This window comes from Typha latifolia, chromosome 5 (assembly GCF_019914945.1).
Source record: "Typha latifolia isolate L0001 chromosome 5, TyphaL0001v2, whole genome shotgun sequence".
Taxonomy (NCBI): domain Eukaryota; kingdom Viridiplantae; phylum Streptophyta; class Magnoliopsida; order Poales; family Typhaceae; genus Typha; species Typha latifolia.
Genome location: NC_133090.1, coordinates 11,958,358 through 11,981,376, shown reverse-complemented (window position 1 = coordinate 11,981,376; position 23,019 = coordinate 11,958,358). Strand labels below are relative to the sequence as shown.

The 23,019-nt window shown below is 42.3% G+C and overlaps 1 protein-coding gene across 2 annotated transcripts; it reads left to right on the top strand.

The window, feature by feature from the left end:
* The first annotated feature begins 448 nt into the window (after positions 1 to 448).
* Positions 449 to 22,884, top strand: LOC140789856 (transcription factor MYB3R-3-like). Of its 2 annotated transcripts, XM_073139729.1 has the most exons (8): positions 449 to 932; positions 6,215 to 6,266; positions 6,530 to 6,587; positions 17,882 to 17,976; positions 18,063 to 18,166; positions 18,758 to 18,886; positions 20,674 to 21,869; positions 22,452 to 22,884. In XM_073139729.1, the coding sequence occupies exons 1-7, from the start codon at positions 778 to 780 to the stop codon at positions 21,728 to 21,730; spliced, it is 1,650 nt and encodes a 549-aa protein (XP_072995830.1). In that variant the 5' UTR covers positions 449 to 777; the 3' UTR covers positions 21,731 to 21,869; positions 22,452 to 22,884. The 2 variants fall into 2 exon arrangements, with proteins under 2 accessions (XP_072995830.1, XP_072995831.1); XM_073139730.1 differs by lacking the exon at positions 18,758 to 18,886 and having other exon boundaries at positions 633 to 932.
* The last annotated feature ends 135 nt before the right edge of the window (positions 22,885 to 23,019 follow it).

Below are 23,019 nucleotides of genomic sequence, written 5' to 3'. Positions count from 1 at the left end.
TTCTAGTTTAACTACCACTACAGGATGCTCCCTCCTTTGACAACGTCCGATTAAAGGTTTAAAACCCTCCCTCAGCTGTCCAACGGCTCACGCTAGCCTGCAAAAAAATCGACGGCTCTAAACGAGCCATCATCCCGTAGGTAGCGGTCATAAAGAACGAAAGAGTGCACCGTTTGAGTTCAAACTTTGATTGCAACGGTAACTGGGCGCCGTCACGAACCGTTATCTACTCCTCCTCCCTCTCCTCTCTCAGGGAGAGATTTGACGGTGCCGTTAATCTTCCATCACGAGTCCCTTTCCCTACTCGTTCCTTCTTTTCGTAAATGTATTAAAAATAATTTCTCTATTTCTCTTCTCTCTCTCCTTTCCTTCAACGGGCGACGTATTTTTGAAGGGAAACGCTTCTTCGAGTTGTTAGAAATAGAGAAAGAGAAAGATTGGGAGATTTCTTCGATTCTAGGGTTTGAAACGTTTTCTTTTCTTCCCTCCCTGCTTGATTTCTCGATTTCTTTTGGATCTTTCCATCTCTTGTCCTCCTAATTTGGGTGCTCGCCGATTTGAATTGCCACTGAGCTCGTCGGATCGCTTCTCGATTCGATTTCTCGGTTTCTGTTCATCAGGAACCCGAGGAATCGTGAGGTTCCGTTCAGTTCCCTATGCAGCCCACTTCGTTTTGGGATTGTGGAGATCTCTTTGGGATTTGAATTGAGATTCGAACGTTGGGATTGGAGTTAGGGTTTTGGTTGGGTTAGGGGAGGATGGAGTTGGGGAGATGAGATGGAGGAGATGGCGTGTGCCAAGATAGAGGAGAGCTGCGTGGAGAACAAACAGTCGGCTGCTGGTTCGAGCTCGTCGTTGTCGGAGGGGAGCTATGGGTTTTTGAGGATGTCGCCCGTCACTTCGAGCCCGGTGACGACTTCCCCGAACCATAAGTAATTCCCAAATTGCTGAATTTTGACTCAGGCTCTTGTTTTTAGTTGTTTTTAGTTGTTTTAGTGTGATGCTTTTCACATTTTCCATCTGATATATTGTTGCTGATGTTAGTTTAAAAATTTGCATTCTTTTTTTGCTGTACTAGCAATTCAAGTCGTGGATTCTGTTGCGGAAAGGCCTTAACTAGATACGACTGCGCTGTTTTTTTCTCCTTAGTACTACTGTACTACTACATCTCTAATTGCAGATTAGAATATTTACATTTTAGGAGGCAACATATACTGATTGAAACTGTGGTCAGCGACAGCGTGAATTAAACTTTAAGAAATTATTTGCAGGAGAATAAGTACAGCTCCTCATGATGCATGTAGTTCTTTAGAAAACTCTTAGTTTTCTATTGGTACTTGTCTAATTACCTTAGACAGAGTGGAATCCCAATCTTCATGCCCAAAATGCTATTTAGTTTGAATGAGATATCTATTTTCGACCTGTCTTTGCAAAATGATTGGAACTTCTAGAAAGAACCTGCGTACCTCTGAAAGATTTTGGAAGTCATAAAGCTGAATTGTTCCCTTAACGTAACAACTTTTGGATATATCATATTACTTTTAAAAGCAATCCAATCATCAAAATAGCTAATTTATGTGCTTACGTCAGTATCAGATAGACTTTGTCGACTTTTAGGCTTCGTTTGCTTTAGGAATAAAGTCAATTCTAGAAAAGGTATTCCTCTTTATTATTCTCAAGATAAGGTCCTTATTTCAGAAATAATTATTCTTGTGTTCACTTGTATTATGGAATAATGATATAATAATTATCTTTGATATGATATAAAGTGAAAAAAAAATAGAAAAAATATTTCATTTTTCATAAATTACTATGAATACATTTTGAATTGATATAAATGAGATTGATGGAATAGATATCCATAGTTAGAGGTGATCATCAAGCGGGCAACATCGGGTCAATCAGGCTTGGCACTGTGTTTGCCAGCCCGTCTGCGAGTGAGTTAGGCCAAGCCGGGTTTGGGCCAAGTTAGAATAGTCTAGCCCATTACGACCCGCCGATTCATGAGAGAGCGGGCTAGCCGAGTCGGGCTCCACCTTCTTTCTTCCCCACTCTAGCTTCTTCTTCTTCTGCCTAGAGACTTCGATTCATTCTATATTTCTCTCATCTGCATCGTGATGCTGGGTCATAAGATCTACAAGATGAAACTATGTACTCCTCATCTATTCCCATCACGATTCGAACCTCTCCGCCTCCTCCCTCTCTTTCCACCTCTCGTCAAGATCATAGCATGGACCCAGAGGTGGCACACTCCAATTACCTGATCACCCAACTAAGCGATCAAGGTCGCTTGGCTAATCACCTAGCTAAGCAGTCAAGGTCGCTTGTCTTGGTGGCAAAATAAAATAGCAAAAAAAAAGGACACAGATGAAGAGATGAAGGAGAGCAATTTCTTTTTGTCTAAACTTTGATAATAAATTGCTAGTTTATGGTAAATTTACCAGGCTAGTGTGTGCATAAAGAATACAACACTCTGCCTAATTTCATTGCTTAGAAAGATGAGTGATCTATTGAGATGGAATGAGAAAAACCCATTGGTAGTTCCAAACTGGGCTTTCGACTCGGGTAGATAGGTAGGCTTTCGGGCGGGGCCGGGGCGAGCAAAGGGCTGGCCCGTGCCGCTCATTGGTAGTTCGGGCTCGAGCGAAGCCAAGCCCAAATTGGGTCGGGGTCAAGCTTAGCCTAGTCTAAACAGGGTCGGGCACGAGCAGGCTGGGCCGTTTGATCAACTCTATCTACGGTAAATTAGTAATTGAGTTAGTGTGTTGCATAAAATGCAATTTTGATGAATTTTATATATATTCTAGAATCGGATTATTCTGATGTTTAGCTGTTATTCTGGAATAAAGAGATATATCTTGAAATAAGAAGAAATTATTCTTGAAGTGAACAAGGCCTTAAGGCTACATTTGATTTACAATTATTTTGTTGGATTCCCTAAACTCACATTCTTTGGGGTCAAATTGTAAAACATAATGTTCCATTGATAAATGATGATTTCAACTATTCTACATAACACAGAAAATGTTGGCATTATGTCTAATGTTACAAAATGCATGCCACCAAAAATAATTGGCATGCAACATGAGGCTTTTTTTTCTAGAAGTAATTACCTGAAATTTTGATTGAAGTTTCCCAAAAATAATAAGTAATTTCCATATAAACTGTCTACCTAAAATCTTCTATCAAAAAGGAAAAAAGAAAAAGGAAGTTGATATCTTGGGCTCAATCACATTGTTGCAAGAAAAAGTAAGAACGGTAGAGGACAAATATGCTTTCAAGTATATATTTGGCTTGTTAATATTAACCTAAGTTTTATTATTATTATTATTATTATTATTATTATTATTATTATTATTTTATTACAATAGACAAGCCCCAAGCCTATGACCTCTTTCCTGTACATGGTATTAGGAGTTTGGAACAATGTAAGCATATGTATTAGAGTTATTAGATTATATATTATTTATTTATCTTATTTTATGGTGACCTTGTATAAATAGGGCTTAGCCCTCTCTTTTTCATTATCAAGAAATATATTCACTAAAATACGAGATAGACTATGAGGAGACTTTTGCTCCAGTTGTTCTGATAATTTTTGTCCATACTCTTCTTGCTGCTGCTTCCAGTTGCTTGTGGTTTTTACATTAGATAGATGTGAAGAATGTGTTTCTTCATGGTCTTCTTGACGAGGAGTTTACATGGATCCTCCACCTAGTTTTTCTCTTTCTCTATGTCACATTTATTGACTGCGATGAGTTATCTATGGGCTCAAGCACTTGTGCCTAGTTTGATCGATTTCTTAGTGTTCTCACAGCCTATGAATTTCAAGAGAGCCCCTCTGAGACATCTATATTTTTGCAGTCTTTTGTTCAAGGTTGAGTCATCTTTCTTCTATATGTCGATGAGATGAAGAATCTCAGTTTTTTTTGATATTTTTTGATATCAAAATTGCTTAGTCATTCTATTAGTTTTTTGTTGTCTCGACGAAATATATTACCAGACATTCTTAGTCGTGCCACCATCACTGATACTCGTCCCGCTACTATCCTAGTTGAGCTTCATGTGAAGCTTTAGCCCAATGATGGTCAGCTTCTTTCAGATTCGACCAGATATCATCAACTATTTTGGGTACTCGTCTATCTGACCATTACCTAACTTAATATCTCTCATGTAGTTGGTCTTATTACTTAGTTCGTATAGGCTCCTCAATTTGCCCAATGTGCTGTTCTTATATATATTCCTTAATACCTTTGTGGTACCATCATTTGCTCTCTTTCATGCCATTGACTTTCATCTTGGCTTTACGAGCTTATTCCGATGCATATTATGTTGTTGACCAGTCTGATCGGAAGTCTATAACTGACTTCTGTATTTTTTCAAAAGATTCCATAATTTCTTGGCGTAACAAGAAGCAAAATGTGGTCTCTCTCCAATTCTGAGCAAAAGTATCGTGCTATATATACAACAATTGGAGATTGTTTGGCTCTATCATCTCCTTATTGATATAAGTGTTCTCTTACCCTTCTTAATTTCTCTTCATGTCAATAATGATAGTGCTAAAAAGCTAGCTGAAAATCCTATTTTTCATGAAAAGATGAAACACATTGAAGTCAATATCCACTACACTCGTCAGGAGTATTGAGCTGAGATCATTTCGCTCCATTGCCTCAATACTATAGAGTAGATTGCCAACTTCTTCACGAAGTCTCTTCCCCTTCCACGCTCATTTAGTTAGCAAACTCTTAGTTTATAACCCACCTTAAATTTGAGGAGGGGGAGGGGATATTAGAGTTATTAGATTATATATTATTTATTTATCTTATTTTATGGTGACCTTGTATAAATAAGGCTTAGCCCTTTGTTTCATTATCAAGAAATACATTCACAAAAATTCTCTCCTCTCCTCTCTCTTGTCTCCAAACCATTTTTAGGCTTGGATCTTCTATTGTTACAGTTAGTAAAATTCAAAGAGAAAAATTACTAGGTATGGACTAGCCAGAGAGAGAGAGGGAGAGCTTAGTTTTCTTTACTAGGCTTGGATCTTCTCTGTCGACTTTGGCACCCTTTATTTTGTGCCTTATTCTATGGTCATATTAGTGAAAATATGCTCCTTTTGATATTCAAAGTCGTAAGAGCACTTATGATTGCTTTTATTTGTAGTTCTTTATTAATATATTTTATGCTTGGATAAACTAGTTGCTGATGAGCCAATCTATTGTCAAAACATACGTGTTTGATGTTCAACTGAACTGAATTAATATTATCATGCATGCTGTGGATATGATTATAAAGTTCTTTGGAAGATGATTTATATGATGACATCGCCAGAAGCGAAACCATGTTCTCTATGCTAACTTTTTTGCTTGACATATGATTTTCTTCAAGCCTGTAAAACATTACTTAGTGTCTTCTTTTACTAAAAAGTCCACATTATGCACCATTTCTCCAGCGTGTACTGTAACAGGGGTTGCTTACCATCCAAATTCCTAAATGTTCAACTTTGCCCCAACTATTTGCTTCAGCTTTATCTTCTGTCAATCTGTCCCCTTCAAGTAATTGCAATTTTACTCTTGAATGGGAATTTCTTTTGATTCTTTTAATTTCCTGTGTTCATTCCTTATGAAGATAATAGCAATGAGACAACTGCAGTAAGTTTAATGCTCATGAGGTTGTACTAATTGGTAATTAATTTGAGTTGTTTCTTTCTATGTTATAACACTTTTTATAAGATGATTGAACTAGAATTATATGCAGTTCTGATACCTCTAAGACATGCATTCAAGTGGCATATGATTATTGAAGTAATAGGTTTACTTCCATGCCACTAAATAGAATAGTGTCCACTTATTATCATTGTTTTGTTTGCCAGAGGACTGGTATAAAATAGTTCCACATAAGGAATAGTAGACTTCTAGTAATAATCTAAATGCAGGCTATTTCTCCTAATAAAGACCATCCCAACAATCTATATGCTCTTTTCCATATATAGAAAACTGAACATGTGATTAGAACTTCTCCTGTGTGTTTACCAGATTATGAGAACCTAAACATCAAGAAAATTAGAAGTTATCTTATTTCCTGTCTCATTGATTATGACTTGTGCATTAGCATTACCTCAGAAATTTTGCACTGTTGTGCACTTTATATACTTGCTTGCTCTCCCCTCTTATTTTTTTTTAACTAGAAGTAATCTAATCATGCCTAAATTTAGGAGGACAACTGGCCCCATTAGGCGAGCTAAAGGTGGTTGGACCCCACAAGAGGTCAGCACTTCATCTCTTCCTTTTAACATCTCTCTGTTTATCTCCATAGTTAATGTATTTATGCAAACACAGATAAACTCAAGCTATCACAATTACCTCTTATCAGTATGCTATGCATCTTGAGCCCTTCTAGTGCTTAAATAGCTTATTTATGTTATTTATCTCAAATAACACTTTTAGAATTCCTACTAATTGATACCAGAGAAAGAAAAGTTTCATCAACGTCTTTGCCTTTTTTTCATCATAATATATATATATCACAGGATGAGACACTGAGGAAAGCAGTTGGAGCTTACAATGGAAGATGCTGGAAGAAAATAGGTAGTCATTCTCCTTTACATTCTTCTCATGTCTTTATCTATTGAAACAAATCTGGACATCTTCAATTCTATTGTCTTGTGAAGGATCACACATCTGTGATTGCAAGAGATGGTAATTTCCAGTCTGATACCACATAATTGAACTACTTGTACTTAAAGTCTTCAACAAAGCATGCAAACCAAAACCAAGAAAGGCATCAAAAGTATAGCCAGAAAATTATTAATGTTCGTAAATTTGGATGTTATGGAAGCCAGGTCATACAACTATTCATACTATTCTAAGTACAACATACTCTTGCCATAATCTGAATTGTACAACTGAATGCTCTATATAACTTCCAACGGGAGTAATTCCACGGGGCTTTTTGATGAGAATTAGATTTTTATTTAGTTTTTATTTTTGAATATACTTTTATCTAAAAAATTAAATCTGGTTTCAGAGTGTCTAATTTAGTTAAAACTCCTAAATTCTAGGAGATTTAATTGTTAATTTGTTTTGAGGTAAGTTTGTTAAGATTTGATTATTTTTTAAGTTAAAAGTGAAACACCCAAACCTCCAAATACATGTGTAAACCGCGTGGATAATTTCCCCCACGCGGTACATCACATGACCTGTCAGTACAAGGATTTCACAAGGCACACAACAGCACAATTTCACCATAAATAAACTCAATTATAAGAGTCCGGATACAAGTCCACAGGCCACAACAAGCCTTCCAAGTATACATTCAAAATACTATGTTAAAGTCCAAAAAGATACAACGTCATCATCATACCCTCGCGGGGTTTAATACAACTAAAATACGTACTAAAAGAAAGAAAGCGGCTACTCCTCGCTACCCGCACTGCGTCCCCTAGCTCTGAAATAATACGCCACGAGGGTGAGCTTACGGCCCAGTAGGATCCATACAATTTAAAATAATGACATCACGGTGTATATCCAATGTATGCCTATATTTGCTAACGATAACGACATGCTTATTAAAATGACTTACCATAATTTACTAAGTCAATGCGGTTGATAAAGATTACCAATCACTATCTTGGAACATGCTAGTTCCTAAACATATTATGATAAGTTCACACGAGATATAAAGTTTGAGACAATCTCTTATTCGTACACATCTCAATCATAGGTTTACATATTATGCATAGCAATAAAATAGCAGGTTTAGTCACCTCATGTCTACCAAAGCAATAATCATACTCATCGCCACCGAGCTATTCACCACACGGGGTAAATACTCTTAAGAAACAATCATCCATCATCTAATCATCCATCACATAATCATCCATCATCTCATACATCGAGGGGGATATATACACATCTAGCGGTAATGTCACCTACACGTGTATGGCGACACTACATGTGACCGGGTTGTCTGTGGCCATCGGACTCGGGACCCCGGGCCGTAAGCCCATATCTCACTCTCTCTAAATCATCACCGCCCTCGGCGGGAGAATCGGGAGCCCTCGGCTCATCAACGACGCCCAACCTGCGCGTCGTCGGGTACCGCTAGAGTTATATCCCCGCCTCACAATCATGTTCTTCTATCATCATAATCTAGTCCTAACTATGCGGTATAACTACTGAATGCCACACGAGGCTTCCCGACCTCGGGTGTAGGCCGCTAATAGTATAGACATATATGATACACTCGCCCTTAACCCCGGGCCGAGTGAGTAGAATGGTACCGCCTAGTCGAGAATCGACTACTAATGATAGGTGGAAGTGGTGCAGTGTTTATGCGTGTATAAAGCATGTTATAGTCATCATGATCATTACAGTCCATAATCACAGCAATCATACATCTATGCAACGGTATACCATACAGGACACATGTAAAGCATTATCATACACATTAATATTCTCATGATACTATGATGAACAGGTTATAAATAACTACATATGCAAAAGATATAACAGGGAGTACCAACTGCATGCATTAATACTGACATTTCCTACTGTATCATGTTATTCTAGATTTGTATAACTCTACTCGCCTGGGGGGGTCTCCACGGTATGGTAAAACTCGTCAGTTAGTCCGGGATCCCAAAATCTTCCTCACGCGGTGCCAATCCTATTAATTCACGCAAGTAAAGTCATTAGCGAACTAATAAAATTAATTATCTTATTAGCACATTTATGTTTGGTACGAGTCAAGGGTATCCTAGGAATCTTGTATCATCCCAAAATTAAGGATCAGGCTAATCAAATTAGGTGAAAATGGTAAACATGGTTATAGGGTCCAAATGGCCCCAAATGGGCTAGGCTAGAGGCAAAAAGGGGGGTAGGCCCAAACCCAACCCACAAGCAATAAGGCCTTGGTGGGTGGGGGGCCCGGCCACGACCCACCAAGGTTGGAATAGTGGGCTGCAGATGGCTGACCCACTCCACATGGGCTAATGGGCCGCGGCTGCAGCCCACCGGATAGTCTTGGTGGCCGGCTGCGGCCGCACCCACCAAAATGGGCTGGTGGGCTGCGATGCGTGCACAGCCCACCCCAATCTAGGTGGTGGGCTGCGTGCAGCCCCACCCCAAAGGATTAGTGGGCTGCATGGTGCGGCCCACTAAAGGAAAAATGGGTGGGGTTTAACCCCACCCCTCCACCTCCTCATCTCCTTCCACCACCGATGGAAGGAAGGGAGGCGGGAGGAAGCGCCCACGAGGCTGCGGGGACGCGGGGCGCGGCGGGGCTGCGGCGGCGCGGCACGGGCGCGAGCGGCGCGCGGGGGCGGCGGCGCGCGCGGGGGCGGCGGCGGCGGCAAGAGTCCGGCACAGCACGAGGCCGAGGAGGGGAAGGAGAAAGGGAAGAAAGGAAGGAGGTTTACCGGAGGGGGAGGGGTCGGCGAGCTCGGTGGCTTCGGCGGCTGTCGGCAACCACGAGGGAGAGAGAGGAGAAAAGAGGGGCTGCGGTGAGGGGGAAGAGATGAGGGAGATGGGGAAGGTGGCGTGCACGGCAAGGAAGGGAAGAGAAGAAGAGAAGAAAAGAGGGAGGGTGGCAGGGTGGCAGGCCGACGCACGTGCTCGGCACGTGCGTCGGTCAGGAAATTTTTTTTTTTTTTTTTTTTTTTTTTATAAAAAAATTTGGGGTGTTACAACTATCCCCAACAACGGGAATTTCGCCCTCGAAATTACGCACTGAGTCGATAAATAAAAGAGGGTAGGCGGGGCGAATCTCTTCCTCGGGTTCCCATGAAGCTTCCTCTACTCCATGATGCGCCAAAGGACCTTGACCGGTGGTACGACTCTTCTTCGGAGCGTCTTCACGCATCTATCAATGATCCGTCTTGGTTGCTCCTCATAGGACAAGTCCCTTTTTAGGCTGGATAGGTTCTTCCCTCAAAACATGTGACGGGTCATATAGGTACTTCCTCAACAACGACACATGAAATACATTATGAATACGTGATAGCTCGATGGCAAATCCACCCGGTAAGCAACCGGTCCGATCCGTGCCAAGATCTCATAAGGGCCTATATAACGAGGGCTCGGCTTGCCCTTCTTCCCAAAACCGAAATACCCCTTTCCACGGCGAGACCTTGAGGAAAACTTTGTCCCCGACTAGGAACTCTAGGTCTCGACGTCGACGGTCGGCATCAACTAACTCTTACGTCGACTCTGGGCAACCTGTAAGTGTTCCCGCACCTTCCGCACTTTGTCCACGGTCTCCTGTATCAGCTCTGAGCTCTCTATCTTCCGTTCCCCCACTTCATCCCAACTGACAGGTGTCCGACATTTCCGTCCATATAACGCTTCATAGGGGGGCATCCCAATGCTGGAGTGATGACTATTATTATAGGCGAACTCAATTAGGGAAAGGTGTCGGTCCCAAGCGAGTCCGAAGTCTGCAGGCGAGGCACGTAGCATGTCCTCCAAGGTGCGAGATCGTCCGCTCCGATTGGCCAGTCGGTCGAGGATGATAGGCGGTGCTAAATTGCAATCACGGTACCCAGACGACTTAGCAAAATGATGCCACGACCTAGAGGTGAACACAGGGGTCACGGTCGAAGTAATGGAGGCGGGTGCCCCATGGCGAGCAAAGATCTCATCCGGAATAAAGTGGCTCGATGATCCATAGAATCGGTGGTGCGGCGGGAGGAAGTGAGCTGACTTCGTCAATCGATCCACAATCACCCATATAGAGTCCTTTTTCTTCAAGGTCCTCGCGCGGACCCACCACAAAGTCCATGGTGATATGCTCCCATTTCCACTCGGGAATAGGTAATGGCACAGTGTCCCAGTGAACCTCGATGTTCAATTTTGACCTGCCGACAAATCAAGCATCGAGCTACAAACTGCAATACTCTTCTTCAATCTGGCCACCAAAAGTATCTACGAACATCATGGTACATCTTCGTCTCCCAGGGGTGCACACATTGTAAGATGTCTGGTGGGCTTCCTCTAAAATCTCCCGACGGAGTCCGCCCACGTCAGGTACACAGAATCTATCGCCAAACTTCAGGGTTCCCAATCCATCAAGGCAAAAACCCTTTTTACCTGAGTCTCGAACCTGCTGGAGGACTTGCAGTAAATAGGGGTCTTCTGCCTGCACAACTCTGATCCTCTCCGCTAGAGTCGGCCTCACAGTTAACTGGGCCAGCAGTCCAGTACCCACATCTTTGGCTATGATGTGCACGTCCATCTTCTGCAGTTCTCGAAGGATGTCCTGCTGCTGCGTAATCAAACTAGCCAAGTTCCCCATCGACTTTCTGCTCAAGGCATCTGCCACTACATTTGCCTTCCCAGGGTGGTAGTTAATAGTGCAGTCATAATCATTCACCAGCTCAAGCCACCTGCGCTGTCTCATGTTCAGCTCCCTCTGGGTGAATAGGTACTTCAAACTCTTGTGGTCAGTGAAGATCTCGCACTTCTCCCCGTAAAGATAATGCCTCCAAATCTTCAGGGCGAACACTACTTATGCTAGCTCCAAGTCGTGGGTAGGGTAGTTCCGCTCATGGTTCTTGAGCCGCTGGATGCATAAGCGACAACTCCGCCCTCCCTGCATGAGCACACAACCCAAGCACAGTATGAAGCATCACAGTAGACACAGTAGCCTCCTCCACTGCGAGGAACTACAAGGACGGGTGCAGATGTAAGTCTCTTCTTCAGCTCTTGGAAGCTCTCCTCACATTCAGCCGTCCATTCAAAACACTGGTCCTTCCGGGTTAGCTTAGTGAGGGGACTGGCAATTTTCGAAAATCCTCCCACAAAGCGCCGATAATACCCGGCCAAACCCAAGAAACTACGGACCTCCGAGACGGTACTCGGTTGCTTCCAATTGAGAACAGCAGTGATCTTGGATTGATCAACCCGGATGCCCTCTCCCGAGACCACATGCCCAAGGAACACCACCTCCTCCAGCCAAAAATCACACTTGGAGAACTTAGCAAATAACTTTTCTCTCCTTAGCATCTGTAGTACCAAACGAAGGTGCTCTTCATGCTCCCGCTCTGAGGCAGAGTAAATCAAGATGTCATCAATGAACACCACCACGAACCGATCCAAGAAAGGGCGGAAGACTCGGTTCATCAAGTCCATAAAGATAGCTGGTGCATTGGTCAAGCCGAAAGGCATAACCAAAAACTCATACAACCGTCACCGGGTGCGGAAGCGGTTTTTGGGACGTCCGCTTCCCTAATCCTCAGCTGATGATACCCCGATCTGAGATCGATCTTCGAGAAGACGCGCGCTCCACGCAATTGATCAAACAAGTCCTCAATGCGAGGCAATGGGTACTTGTTCTTCACGATCAGTGGTTCGATTCTTGCCGATAATCAATGCAAAGGCGGAGGGTACCATCCTTCTTCTTCACAAACAAGGCTCGGAGCGCCCCAAGGAGATGAGCTAGGCCGGATAAGTCCCCTACTCGGGAGGTCATCAATGCTCTCTCTCGGCTCTTCCATCTCCTTCGGAGCCATACGGTAGGGTGCCTTGGAGGCGGGTCCCGCCCGGGATCGGGTCAATGATGAACTCAACTCCTCTGTGCAGGGAAGCCCCGGAATGTCCTCGGGAAAACATCTGGGAACTCCCGCACCATCGATCGGGGTTTGGGTCCCAGTGACTCGATAGACATGATTGCCACCAAGCGTGATCGGTCCACTGTCGATCCTTACACAATCGACACTCAATGCCATAATTAAGGCGTAAGATGACCTCCTTTGCTGTGCAGTTGATGCGGCATGGTAGGCGGCTAACCAATCCATCCCCAGGATTAGGTCAAAGTCCTGCATCTCGAGGGGTAGGAGGTCCGCCTTAAAGTCCCACTCGCCAAAAGTCAAGGTGCAAGAGCGATAAACATGGCGGACTTCCAGGAAATCTCCAAGTGGGGTGGCTATGACTAAGGGCTCCACAAGAGGTCCCGGCGCCACATCCGCATTTTCCAGGAAAGACGTAGAAATAAAGGAAATGGGTGGCCAGGGGTCAAATAAAATCCTAGCGGTGTGTGCAAATAAAGTCATAGTACATTACGTATATAAGCCTTAACTAAAAATAGGAAACACATTTTTTTACAATATGTAAATTGCATATGGTTAGGAAAGAGGATCTAATATTATGTATGAATAGGACATACGCAAAACTTAAAACATGCTTAATTTACTCGGTTACTGTGGGCCACGTCATTGGATGCTTCGGCATCCCGCAGGGTCATAGCAAAAACCCGGCCGGTACGTCCGCCCCGCCTCTGTTAGGAGGTCCGTCCCGCGCCCCCCGACCCCCTACTCGCGGCGATGCGCTCCGTGCTCCGAGATATAACGGGCGTGGTAGGAGTGGGCGGCGCTCGCCAGACACAGGGACCTTTGCGTGCGGATATGCCGGACTCTCCACACCGGGAAACGCGGGTAACTCGAGCCCCGAGGCAGTCACGAGATATGTGACCCCTCTTGCCGCAAGCAAAACAAACCCGACCCTCAGGGGTAGACGGTCGTGCAAAACCACCACTGCCCGCACTGCTCGAGACTGCTGCCGACCTCCCGCCACCAACTGAAGGTCGGGCCCTACTCGGCCCGCCTGAACCACGAGGGCCGGTCTACTCGGGGTAGCACTAGATCCGCGCCACCCGCATAAGGGTGACACCTCGGTCGTAGGAAGGTCCCACCCAGGAGAATGGCCTCACGTGGACGCCCGTCAAAGCGGCCCGTACGACCCGCTGCCGCTCCCGATGCCGTGAGCGCTCCTCAAGTAAGTCCTCTCCGCTATCCCCGCATTCTCTACCGGTTACGCATATGTCGGGTTCTTCGCCCATGTTCACCCGCTGCGGATCTCGATTCGGAGGCCCATCTTGAACTGGTCGGCCCTAGCGGTATCATCGGTATAACTCTAGGGCGGCGAAGCGGGACAAGGCATTGAATCTGTCCTCGTACTGAGCCACTGCCATATCCCCCTGCCTCAATTGGGTAAACTCCCTCGTCAGCTCGAAACGCAGGGATGCAGGGAAATATTTCTGGTCGAAGGAGTCCGAAAATGCCCTCCAAGTGATGTACTCTCCAGCCAGGCGATCTGGCATCAGGCGCTCAGTGGCTCTCCACCACTCTTCCGCCTCCCCTCGGAGAAGGAAGGTGGCAAAAGTCACCTGACGACTCTCCGGGCACTCAAAAGCGGTCAGGATCTTCCGTACATCCACCATCCACCTATTAGCCTCCATGGGGTCTGTCGTGCCGCTGAACAAAGGGGGGTTAAGCTGCATGAACCGGTTCAGCGACCGGGCGGACCCGCCTCCCGGTCTTAAAAAAATGCCTGACGGCTCCCTCGGTATGTGCATCCCAGACATGGCTGCCGTGCGCTCTCGCACTAACTCCTCGATAAGCCTCTCTTGCTGTCTGACAAGTTGTTCCAGGGCCTCCATGCTAGCTGAAGCACCTCCATGGGTTCATTGACGGGGCCGGGCAGGTCCACGACCGATCGCACGAGCAGGGCAGAGCACGTCTAGGTGGCATTCTGCTAAGTTCAAAGCGGTTTAGCTCTTAATTCACAAGTATAGCACAAGTCGTGAGTGACTCTATTATCCATTACTCCTAGTTATTCATTATTATTATTCATTTCCTATGCATTTGAATGATATCTAGGAAGACTTGCCGGATTTATGGTGAACCTAGGCTCGATACCAAGTTGAAACACCCAAACCTCCAAATACATGTGTAAACCGCGTGGATAATTTCCCCACGCGGTACATCACATGACCCGTCGATACAAAGGATTTCACAAGGCACACAACAACACAATTTCACCATAAATAAACTCAATTATAAGAGTCCGGATACAAGTCCACGAGCCACAACAAGCCTTCAAAGTATACATTCAAAATACTATGTTAAAGTCCAAAAAGATACAACGTCATCATCATACCCTCGCGGGGGTTTAATACAACTAAAATACGTACTAAAAGAAAGAAAGCGGCTACTCCTCGCTACCCGCACCCGCGTCCCCTAGCTCAAATAATACGCCACGAGGGGTGAGCTTACGGCCCAAAACAGTAGGATCCATACAATTTAAAATAATGACATCACGGTGTATATCCAATGTATGCCTATATTTGCTAACGATAACGACATGCTTATTAAAATGACTTACCATAATTTACTAAGTCAATGCGGTTGATAAAGATTACCAATCACTATCTTGGAACATGCTAGTTCCTAAACATATTATGATAAGTTCACACAGATATAAAGTTTGAGACAATCTCTTATTCGTACACATCTCAATCATAGGTTTACATATTATGCATAGCAATAAAATAGCAGTTTAGTCACCTCATGTCTACCAAAGCAATAATCATACTCATCATCGCTCACCGAGCTATTCACCACACAGGGTAAATACTCTTAAGAAACAATCATCCATCATCTAATCATCCATCACATAATCATCCATCATCTCATACATCGAGGGGGGATATATACACATCTAGCGGTAATGTCACCTACACGTGTATGGCGACACTACATGTGACCTTTGTCTCGTGGCCATCGGACTCAGGACCCCGGTCGTAAGCCCATATCTCACTCTCTCTAAATCATCACCGCCCTCGGCGGGAGAATCGAGCCCTCGGCTCATCAACAGACGCCCTAACCCTGCGTCGTCGGGTACCGCTAGAGTTATATCCCCGCCTCACAATCATGTTCTTCTATCATCATAATCTAGTCCTAACTATGCGGTATAACTACCCGAATGCCACACGGCTTCCCGACCTCGGGTGTAGGCCGCTAATAGTATAGACATATATGATACACTCGCCCTTAACCCCGGGCCGAGTGAGTAGGGTACTTGCCTAGTCGAATTCGACTACTAATGATAGGTGGAAGTGGTGCGTGTTTATGCGTGTATAAAGCATGTTATAGTCATCATGATCATTACGAGTCCATAATCACAAAGATCATACATCTATGCAACGGTATACCATACAGGACACATGTAAAGCATTATCATACACATTAATATTCTCATGATACTATGATGAACGGGTTATAAATAACTACATATGCAAAAGATATAACGGGAGTACCAACCGCATGCATTAATACCGACATTTCCTACTCTTGTATCATGTTATTCTAGATTTGTATAACTCTACTCGCCCGGGGGTCTCCACGGTATGGTAAAACTCGTCGCTTAGTCCGGGATCCCAAAATCTTCCTCACGCGGTGCCAATCCTATTAATTCACGCAAGTAAAGTCATTAGCGAACTAATAAAATTAATTATCTTATTAGCACATTTATGTTTGGTACGAGTCAAGGGTATCCTAGGAATCTTGTATCATCCCAAAATTAAGGATCGTGCTAATCAAATTAGGTGAAAATGGTAAACATGGTTATAGGGTCCAAATGGCCCCAAATGGGCTAGGCTAGAGGCAAAAAGGGGTAGGCCCAAACCCAACCCACAAGCAATAAGGCCTTGGTGGGTGGGCTGGGCCCACCACGGCCCACCAAGGTTGGAATAGTGGGCTGCATCGCAGCCCACTCCATTAATGGGCTAATGGGCTGCGGCTGCAGCCCCACCCAGTCTTGGTGGGCTGCGCCCGCAGCCCCACCCAACTAGGCCGGGTGGGTCAGTGGCCTCCAGCCCGCCCCCCCAAGATTAGTGGGGCCGCAAAGTGGTGGTGCGGCCCACTAAAAAAAAATGGGTGGGGTTTAACCCCCCCCCCTCCACCTCATCTCCTTCCACCACCGATGGAAGGAAGGGAGGCGGAGGGAAGCGCCACGAGGCCGCGGGGGGACGCGGGGCTGCGGCGGCGCGGCACGGCGGCGGCGCGCGCAGGGCGGCGCGCGCAGCGCGCGGGCGGCGGCGGCAAGAGTCCGGCACAAACACGAGGCCGAGGGGAAGGAGAAAGGGAAGAAAGGAAGGAGGTTTACCGGAGGGGAGGGGGTCGGCGAGCTCGGTGGCTTCAATTTCAAGCAACCACGAGGGAGAGAGAGAGAGAAAGAGGGGCTGCGGTGAGGGGAAGAGATGAGGGAGATGGGGAAGGTGGCGTGCACGGCAAGGAAGGGAAGAGAAGAAGAGAAGAAAAGAGGGAGGGTGGCAGGGTGGCAGGCCGACGCACGTGCTCGGCACGTGCGTCGGTCAGAAATTTTTTTTTTTTTTTTTTTTTTTTTTTTTTTTTTATAAAAAATTTGGGGTGTTACAAAAAGAGTCATAGTATAATTATATATTAAATTATGAAAGATCTGATTAAGATCAATTTATGATTGATGTGATCTCCTCATCTTTATATATAGAAGTGATGAGAATTCTAAAAAAAGAAGAAAAGAAGTTGGAAATTTGATAAATAATATTTTTGTGGAGGATTTCATATTTATCCTTCTTCCCCTTCTCCTCCCTCTTCTTTTACTCCTTTCTTGTCTCTTTTGTTGTAGATTCCATGTTGTCCCTCATAATCTATATTGGTTTGATTTTCCGTCCCCCTCTGCCCGGTCAGGTTTACTTCTATCTTTTCTATCTATATAGTCATTCTAATATAAAAGTGGTACTTGGAAGCGGATGAAGAGATCTATGTATAGAGATGAGGAGATCACATCACTTTTCTATCTTTTCTCCTTGGTAGTAGATCTATGTATCTCCTTATCTTTTTTTGTATTAGCATATTTCCTCATCCCTAGGCCACATCACTTGTGTATGTATGGGTATTCCTCATGCATACAGTTTATATGGCCCTGATTTTCACATTAGAATATTTATATGCTTGAAGAGGCTTTTCCACCCAATAACCTGCTATAATTTTTAAACTGTAATCTATGTCAACATTTTGAGTTGACCTTAACATTGCTTCCCCTTTTCATTCCGGGTGCCTACACAGCTGAATCTTTCCCTGATAGAACAGAAGTGCAATGTCTGCATAGATGGCAAAAGGTTCTCAATCCTCAGCTTATTAAAGGTCCTTGGACTTCAGAGGTTTGTTTTTGAAATCACTGTCAAATTAAGAGTAAAAAATTAGCTTTCACACATTAGTATTATACCTTTAATGTTCTTGTTTTCAGGAAGATGAAAAGATCATCTATCTTGTAGATAAGTATGGGCCAACAAAATGGTCTGTCATCGCAAAATCTCTTCCTGGCCGCATAGGAAAACAATGCCGAGAGAGGTGAATTTTGAACCTTCTTCTTAACAAAGTATTCTTTCCAATTGGTTTCAGGAAATCAAAGACAAGATATTTTGTACATTGACATATTGTACAAGACTACAAGGTGCTCTTCGTTTTATTCTATTAAGTATCAACGTGGACTTGAGTTTCGTTACAAGTCAAAACAGGGATAAAATTAAGCATAGATAGCGACAGTCTCATGTTAGGTGTGTACTAATATTGTCCAGTTAAGGTGATTAATATGTGGTACCATGTTACTTTGTCTTGAGTAAGTTCATTTTTTGCAAGGGTGCATCTCAAAAGCTAACTAGCTAATTGAGAAAAAAATTTACGATATTCACTAATCTTTTTCTTCTCTTTTATCCTTCAGATAAACTAAGTTATTTAGTTTGGTTGCTCTCTATTAACAGCATGCTTCTCAACCTTCTACTATACCAACTTTGGAAACTTTTTGCTAGTTTCTAATGAATAGCTCTTTTATGCTTCTCAAAAATTGAAGTTAATAAAACATAGATTTCTTGTCATCATAAGTTGTCATAATATTTCATTACATTATTTTTAGCAGCGCAATAAGTTTAATATCTTCTATAGGTGGCATAATCATTTGAACCCTATGATAAAGAAAGATGCTTGGACTTCAGAAGAGGAAATTGCGCTTATCAATGCTCATAGTATATATGGCAATAAATGGGCAGAAATTGCAAAATTTCTACCTGGAAGGTATAGACTTTTATGAATATATACCTGTGTGTTTGCCTATTTGTACAATTCATTTCTGGGTGAAGCACAGTTGTCACACCTTATATCCTCACTTTTACTGTCATTAGTATAATAAATGTCTTTTTAGATTGAACACATTCTTTTCCATGGTAGAATCTGTTGAATATCTTGTAGATCCATAGCTCCTCATGAAATTATATTGATATTTACTAATACTACATCGTTACATATATGCATGTGGATGTCCTTACATATATGCATTCTGTCTTCTTTTCCAATGAAACAAGATAATCATTTGAATCGATGAGATCATTAGTTGAAAAACAGTCATATCAGTCAAATTGAAAGGTAGCAGCCTAGCAGGGTTTTATAGGCACCTTCCTCGGCAAGAAATGAAATGATAAATTGAGAAACATAGAATAGGAAAAGTAGGGATATTGCAATCACCATAAAGAGAAAAACTCTTATTGCATATGCCCTCTGAAATATGTAACTGATAAGCTTGTGCACTGCATATAATCCAGACACCTCAGATAGTAGTGATCTCCTACAATTTCCTGTTATTTTGGTCGTGGATTCTAAATGTGTGGCAGTGCACTTTGTAGGTTTATGCAATCTGTCAATCATCTCTCTGACTGTTCGGCATTATTAAAGGATTAGTACATTTCATTAACTTAATTATCAATCTTATCAACTTTTCGTTAAGAAAATATCTCATAAATTGGGTGTTCTAGAATCACATTTTACTAAAGTTTGGGTTTTTATAAGATTAGGTTTAAAAATGTTCATGTTGAAGATCAAGGTCTTTATTTGTATTAAAGCAAAAAAAAGAATAGCATACTACAAGCTCCTACCCCTGTAGCTTTCTGAATTCTAATTCTCAAAGTATATTTACCTATACAACCTTCTTTCTTGTATGATACTCACATTTTCCCCGCTTTGAACCCTTTTTCTTGATGATGATTGTGAACTTGCGTCTTAATCAACTCTTTATGTGTCCTCCATGTTTCCTTCATCAACTAGGTGAAACTCATTTTTAGCATTCACATGTTACAATACTCTGCCTATTTAAGGTTATGTAGAAATGACAACAGGATCTTCCTCTTGCTATTTATCAATTTATAAGACTATATTATTTGATTTAAATACTTTTAGAGTTTTAGTTTGAGTTTTAGAAGTAATAGAAGAGTGAACAATATTATATTTATACTAATAAGGGTTTTGGCTTTTGTCACAAAAAATAATTACTAATTGTTTTTAGTAGTTTTTACATATATCTTATTGGCACAAGATTTTGAAATCACATTCACCACCTCTAAAAGCTTAGGCAATAGAGAATGATTGTTTTATTCTTTTACTGTAACACAGATAGGTGTTTTGTGCAATAATTGTAAATCGATGTTGCATGCTCAGGGATTCTGTGACTTGTAATTACTTGTCTATCATTAAGTTTTTATGATTCTGTGACTTGTAATTACTTGTCTATCATTAAGTTTTTATGATTCTGTGACTTATAATTACTTGTCTATCATTAAGTTTTTATGATTCTGTGACTTGTAATTACTTGTCTATCATTAAGTTTTTATGATTTGTTCCATTCCAAGGATATCGTACTTTTATTGTGCTTACCTCCTTTGTGCACTTCTCTGCCTAGGAAATATTGAAGATGTGTTATTGTCCTTTTCTCTGACAAATAGTTTCGTTATGTTATGTGGACGTTGGAGCCTGTTTGAACTGGCCTTATCTTGCATCTCTGTATGCCAATCTGATGTATTTTCTTTGTATAGGACTGATAACTCAATTAAAAATCACTGGAATAGTTCTCTGAAGAAAAAGTTAGATTTTTACGTGGCAACAGGAAAACTTCCATCAGTTCCTAAGCCTACAGTCAATAATGTTTCGAAGGAAGTAGCAAAACTAGCTAGTGGACTAGTCAATATTTGTTCCAATAAAGGGTTGGACGAAAAAAACAAAGTTTCACTGGAACCTACTTGTTCAATAAAGTCTCGACTGCCTGTGGAATCCTGTAAACTGGAAAACCATGAGGACTGGTTGGAGCCCTCGGCTGTACACATTTCTCACCCAGAAATCTCAGAAGGTGTATCAATAAGACAACCTGATGATTCCTCTGTTAATTGCATAATACAGAATCAGGAAGTTGATCGTATCAGCAATCAAGCTGATTCAGAAGAAGATTTAGGGGAATTTAGCAACATGGGTAGAACTGGTCAAACCAATGAAAGACCTGGAGAAGTTTTACACGCTCAAGATTCTCCTTTCTTTGGCTCTCTTTACTATGAGCCACCTCAAGTCGAAGATCTCGGTGTTTCTATAGCTTCTCTCTTTTCAACATCTACTCCCGCACATGATAATTACAGCTTGGAGGTGATTCAATCACCCATTGGTTATCTGACACCCCCATTGGGGGATGAAAAGGGTTCAGGCCAGTCAACTGCTGAATCCATACTAAGAAGTGCAGCTAAGAGCTTCCCTAATACTCCCTCCATATTAAGAAGAAGGAAGAGGGAAAAACAGTTGTCTTTTCCTCCTGATAGTACTAAGCAGATGAATAAAGTAAACGACCATGATATCTCCTGTACTCCAGTAGAAAAGAAAGCTGGAAATAGTTCGGACACATTCAAATCTTCAATATCAACCTTGTCAACAAGTCCTTATAGAGATGGTGGAGTTGTATCATATAATGGTAAAAGTGATAACATGTCCCCTCCATATCGACTGAGGTCCAGAAGAACTGCAATCATCAAATCTGTAGAGAAACAACTTGATTTTACATTGAGGGATGATGATACTGATTCTAATACCAAATTAATGAGCTCTGCTTGAAGTTCTTGTGGTGCTAATTCCAGAATTGATTTTTCAAGCTCGCAAGAGAGCAATGAGTGTCCATTTCATTGCAACATCGGAGAGAACAACAAAGGACTTCATAAATACTGCTAGGATGAATCTAATACAAAATATGAAGGTAAGTTTGGACTTTGACTTATGAAATAATTAAATTTTGTCAATTGGCGTACATTTCTTTATATAGGCATTTGATCTAGTTCAGATACTTTCTCATTATTAGAAGGTCCTATCCAGCTGTTTTGCAAAAGTATAAACTCTGGTAGTTTTTCAATGATTATTTGTCTCTATCTTTATTATTTTTCTTTATCTTTGACTTTGATGTAAGAAATTGGATTAGCACTACAAGTTTATATGGGAACCCCAGACTAACAAAAGATGATTGCACTACAAAGTAAGGACTTCATGTCTGAGTGTTCTTTAACAACATGGTACAACTAGTGCTACACGCCTACAAACTATTTATATGAGAACTCCAGCCCAGACAGAATGTCGCAAATCCTCCATATACCCCATTAAACACCCACCTCCCTTGTACTCTCTCCAACAGAATGTATTTGGTAGGCTTCTTGCTGTTCGATAATCATGATGCATTACTAAGTACTTACGTATCATCTCTATTTTGACTTGATAATCGCATTGACATTTGATACACGAGATATCATGTCTCTCAGACAGCTAATTTCTCTATTTCTTGGTGTAGGTATCATGTCTCTCAGACAGATTCAGCACTAGGCAAAATACATGAGGTTTCTCCATCAACAGCTGCGGGGATAGAAAATTTAGAATTAGTGTAAATTTGACACCATATTTGCTATCATTCCGCCAAGTCCGTTCCTGCATGAAACAGGAGTGTTCAGAGACCAGGGTACCAATTTACCATGCATGCATTCTTGTGAAGTGTACGGATAAATCTTCTTTTCTATCAGTTGACAAATAGATTCCTCACTGCTGTGAATTCATCAGTGTACATAAACCTTCTTGGAGCAGTTGTCTAGAGATTTAAGCCGAATAAGTTTCTGTTTTATCTTTCTCAAAAAAATCTTCTCCTGGTGCTGAGAATGCTCATCAGGTGCCCTCAAAATGTATACTTGACATACGTGAATTAGTCGGGGAGGTGATCATTTGATGTCCTATCGAGTATTGTTTATCCGGTATTCATACTATGTATGCTACGATAAACGTCATCTTTATCGACAACTACCTAAATTTTCCAAGGATATTGTTATCCATACATGCTAGGATGTGATTCTAAGTGGTTCGATTCAGGT

Excerpts from the sequence above, each read along its gene's own strand:
- LOC140789856 (XM_073139729.1), top strand. The coding sequence starts at position 778 with ATGGAGGAGATGGCGTGTGCCAAGATAGAGGAGAGCTGCGTGGAGAAC. Across the intron at positions 18,167-18,757 it reads GGAAAACAATGCCGAGAGAG|GTGGCATAATCATTTGAACC; the intron begins GTGAATTTTGAA and ends TATCTTCTATAG. Across the intron at positions 18,887-20,673 it reads GCAAAATTTCTACCTGGAAG|GACTGATAACTCAATTAAAA; the intron begins GTATAGACTTTT and ends TTCTTTGTATAG.